General features: G+C 39.2%; 1 protein-coding gene across 1 annotated transcript in view; it reads left to right on the forward strand.

Annotated features, from left to right (window-relative positions):
- Positions 1-820: 820 nt before the first annotated feature.
- Positions 821-4,497, forward strand: part of IGF2BP3 (insulin-like growth factor 2 mRNA binding protein 3) — a gene marked incomplete at its 5' end in the record, with an annotated part of 45,244 nt that continues 41,567 nt past the window's right edge. Inside the window, 2 exons of the mRNA XM_009587156.1 lie at positions 821-872; positions 965-1,028. Coding sequence (XP_009585451.1) covers positions 821-872; positions 965-1,028 — 116 coding nt within the window. The remainder of the gene's footprint in view (positions 873-964; positions 1,029-4,497) is intronic.

Here is a 4,497-nt window from a genome sequence, read left to right on the forward strand (position 1 = left end):
GTGGGTATTTTAATGTTTTTACTGGATTATTCTGACACCTTGATTTTCCTAAAAGTCTCATTGTTTCTTGCCCCTTCTTCATCCTCTATTTGACTAGAATAAAACAAATTATGCCAAATAAAACTACTTTATTTGGATTTCTTTTGCCCCTTGTCATATGTTTTTACCTGTTCCTCCCTAGCTTTCTACCAAATGACAAATTAATTGCAGCTTTCAAATAATTGTGGAGATACTGTTGCGAGTGGTTCCTCTGGAATGGGTCTTTGGGAAAACTGCCAAAGTAATTGCGGAACAGCTCTTGATGTGCTGGTTATTCTGGTTAACTTCTCTATGTAGACAAGCCTCCAATAAGTACAAGAATAACATTTTTATGTATGACTTAAGTGTATGGGGAGGAAATAAAAAACCCAAACAGTGGCAAAGTTACATATATGTGCTTGGGACACATGGAAAGATTTTATTCCAGATTTGCTCTTCTCTAATTCTTCCTGCTTCTGCTTTAGCCTACTCCGAGAACAGGTGACTTGGAGGTTTATTTTTAAAGTTTGGGACTACAGTGCCGTGTGACTTCTTGGAGTTATGTTCTGTATTTTCACATTCATGAGGTTTTAAATGCAGATTTTCTGATGTGAGAAAGAAAACAAGTAATGTGTGCTTGTTTTTCCCAAAATAGTTAACATTTCTTCCTTATTGGAGCAGATGTCTTGAATGCTGCATGTTGTGATAAAATTATTACAAATTTTAGTGTTTTTACAGGCTTTTTTTGTTTTGTTAATCTGCTTTGAAATTTAAATCTGTCATTTCTTTTACCTCTTGATAGGTGCTGGATAGTTTGTTAGCTCAGTATGGAACAGTGGAGAACTGTGAGCAAGGTACGGCTTTACTCTCAAATTGCTTTTAAATTTGTAGTGGGAAGGGAGTGCACACTGAACTTAACCTCTTTTCATTGTGTTTTCCTCTCTAGTGAACACTGACACGGAGACTGCAGTTGTAAATGTAACATATGGCAATAAGGACCAGGCTAGACAGTAAGTATCTTATTTACTTGTTACTGTTGTCTAACTTGCATTTTGGAATTCATGTTGTTGCGATTCTATATGCAATTTCGCTTCCAATTAATTTATCGATGAAATGATCATGTAAGCATTAACTTTTAAGAAAGTCTCTTAGTCTTCCCCTCACCAAGTCTTGTGTGCTTTACCTTAATTTGCTATTTTTTGTCATCAACTTTTCCTGCACTTTGATTAAAAATAAATTAATAATTTTGAAAATTGAAAATTTGGGTAAAATTATTTGACTGGGGAAGGCAGAAAATTAGTGATTTGCCAATGACAGAAGACAGGATTTATTGCTTAATGATTTTTAGCCATGTTTTAAAAAAGCTTTGTGATGCCCTTTTACAGTATTGGTTGTTCTGTGTTTGTCTTCTGGTTAGCAGCTGTATTCTTCTCCTATTTGTTTCTGTTGTTTTGCGATGATTTTCCCTGAAGAAATTTTTTTTTTTTTTTAATTAGAAAATGTAATGCTGCTTCCAAACACACAAAAAGTCATAATCCTAATACCTAAAATAATTTATTTGGGCTTTTTGAACTTTCAGCCACGTATTTTATGCTTGCTTATATCTTCAGTTGATAACTTTTAATCTAGATATTAAAATTTAAAAATATAATGCCTTACTTTCTTAATCAATGGTTGTATATCCTTTTGCTTTAAACATCCATATTATATATTATGCTATAGATTTAATTTTGCTTTTCCACCACAGGTAGAAAAAGAACTTGTGTGCTCCTTAATTTTTAATCTGGTGATGTAAATATATTTTTCCCCTCTTTCTAGCCGTAGCAGGTTAAATAAAACCAAACCTATGGAATAGCCTACAATGATCTTTTTATTTTAACTTTGAAATTTCTGCCACCTTGTGGCTAACTGAAATCAGCAGTTAAGATGCAGAGTATGCTTATGGTATGCATTAATTCAAAATTACAAATGAAATAATATTTGTACATATAATTAAGTAATTATGACTTCTGTGTAACTTGAATGCAACACATGTATTTAATCTTTCAAAGTGTTAGGTTACTTGTTAGTGTATTCTAAACAAATGTGATGGGAAACTTGTGTCAGTGGTGTCTCCTTTGTACACTGCAGCTGAAGGAAACAATGTTTTTCTTGAATTCACTATTTAACTTTTCTCAAAGCCTGAATCGTTCAACAAGTTCTTCTTCAGGTTCTTCTGTTGTTTTTAATTCTATTGCGCAGTAATTAAGAAAAATGTTGAATTTCTAGTTCTGAAGAAACTTATGGTGCAATGTTAAAAATTAATGCTACATGTCCCTCTTTCTCCTTTGAAAATGTAAGAAAGAAGTACCTAAAATACCATGGAAAGAAGCATGATGCATATTTTTGAGCTGTCTGTCATCTGTGATGTGGGTTCCTGGACTTGTGCACTCGCTTCCGAAGTTGAAAACAACACATACAGTTTCTCCCCCCCCTCAAACTGTACTTGTTAAATTTTAAGGTCAATCCTGAGGAAATGCTGAGATAAGCCAAGACCGTGAAGAAGCATCCGAGATAAAATATTGTTTTGCATGAGAAATCACATGACAATAACTGAAAACATCTTGAGTTTGAAGCAGGTGAATCAGCGTCCAGCATGAATGTTGGAGGAGGATCTGAGGTGATACAGGTTGAATGATGATATAGAGTTTGGTTGCCTTGAACAGGTAGAGTAAGTGGAGGAGCCTTGATTTGCTTTTGTGAATGGTTTGATATGGACACAGGGTTTTCTAAGGGGATAAGTCCATTTTCTGTACAGAGAACGTTAGCTCAGATTGGCCGGGTTCAGGATGCAACCTTGCAACCATTTAGAAACCCCTAAGAGAAGAAGTGGCTGGATAGAGGTTTTTCTAGGAAAAAATTGTGAGGAATTGCAATGAAGAATCATTACAGGACCTGTGCATGTGTGGCTTTTCTGTAGTGACTGTGGTGGTGTTTCAGTCGAATGGTTTTCCCAGACATGACCTGGCTTTGCTTCTTGGAACTGGCTTTGGTGGACAGCAATGACTATGGAGGGGGAGTGGTATACGAGTCCTGATAGCTGATAAAAGGCAGTGTTGGTCAGCCTATGCAGTACAAGGAGTAACAAGAACTGCCTTTATCAAAAGCTGTTTAGAGCCCTTGAGAATCAGCAGCTGATAACAAGCTTTGTATTTTGAAATTTAGCTGTTTAGGGTAAATGATGCTCTTAGCCATGACTTTTGGAGCAAACACTCTGACATGAAGTTTTCTATGCCGCCGCATACAGTGGGTCCCCAGTTCTAATTGCATCTTTTCTGCACTTTTTGCAACACACTTACTAACCTCACAGTTAGTAATGCTGGCTGACAAAACATGCAAAGTTGGCTACTTCCCTGCTGGATAGACTGGCATTGCTGTGCCTGTTGGAGTGCATACTGGCAATGCTGTGTGGTGAAGGTGCTGTAACACAATCTGGAGATATTTTTGATAAGCAGTTCTAAACAAGTGTGGTATGCATTGCTTGGAGGATGTTACTTTTGAACAAAAGTTTTGGTTCCACCCAGCTGGGAAACTGAGCCTTCTTCCGTCTTGCAAGTCTAATGGTTGTGGCAGAGTTTTTTTTTTTTCTCTAGGCTTGTACTCCAGTTGCAGTGTAGTCAATACAGGGCGGCATCCAAAATTAACTTGGAAACTGAAATTGGTGAAGAATGCTGCAGATCTTTCCAGAAACAAGTCTTGGACAGACTCACAGCACCCAAAATCTGAACCATGTACAGTTCTTGACTTCTAGTTGCAATGGAGGTCTGTGGTTTTGACCTGTCGTAGTGATGCCTCTCTTTCCTAGCTGGACAGGCATGAGGCTGTCTTGGGAGAAAAAGGATGCTGCTCCTCGTCTTTATGTGGCCAGAGCAGGGGAGTCAGCATGGCAGATCTGGTACTTGTGGGAAGCCCAGGAGGTTTGTGGAGAGGTGTACAGCAAGCACAGAGCCATGCACGAACCTGGGAAAACCACACTTTGCTCTCTGGGACTGTGGGTAGCGAGGAGAAGGCTGGGACTGCCAGGGCATCTCTGTGACCCCATCCTGTCCCTCCTCTCCTGCAAGTGCTTGGGAGGAGGAGAGACTCGTTCCAACTTGGAAACTGCTCCTGCCACTGTCCTTCCCAGAAACTGGAGAGGGCCTTACGAAGCATGTGCACACTGCTGTGGCACACACAGTTACTGAATGTCGTGGTGGGTTATGGAATATTATTTCAGAGGGTGAGCAGCAGAGCCTGGAACCCATGGTTCAGTTTGAACAACCCAACCAGGTGCACATACGTACTGAGGCAGCTTGAGACCTGCTTGCCGAAGGGCACCCCCTCTTCTCCCAATATCGATCCCCGACTGCAACCAGCAGGACATGCTGACCGTGTCCTTGTGACGTGCTGCCACCTAAATTATGGCTGGTATCTTCAAAAGTTACACCACCTCCTCTTTCC

Source organism: Fulmarus glacialis, unplaced genomic scaffold, assembly GCF_000690835.1.
Source record: "Fulmarus glacialis isolate BGI_N327 unplaced genomic scaffold, ASM69083v1 scaffold29641, whole genome shotgun sequence".
Classification (NCBI taxonomy): Eukaryota; Metazoa; Chordata; class Aves; order Procellariiformes; family Procellariidae; genus Fulmarus; species Fulmarus glacialis.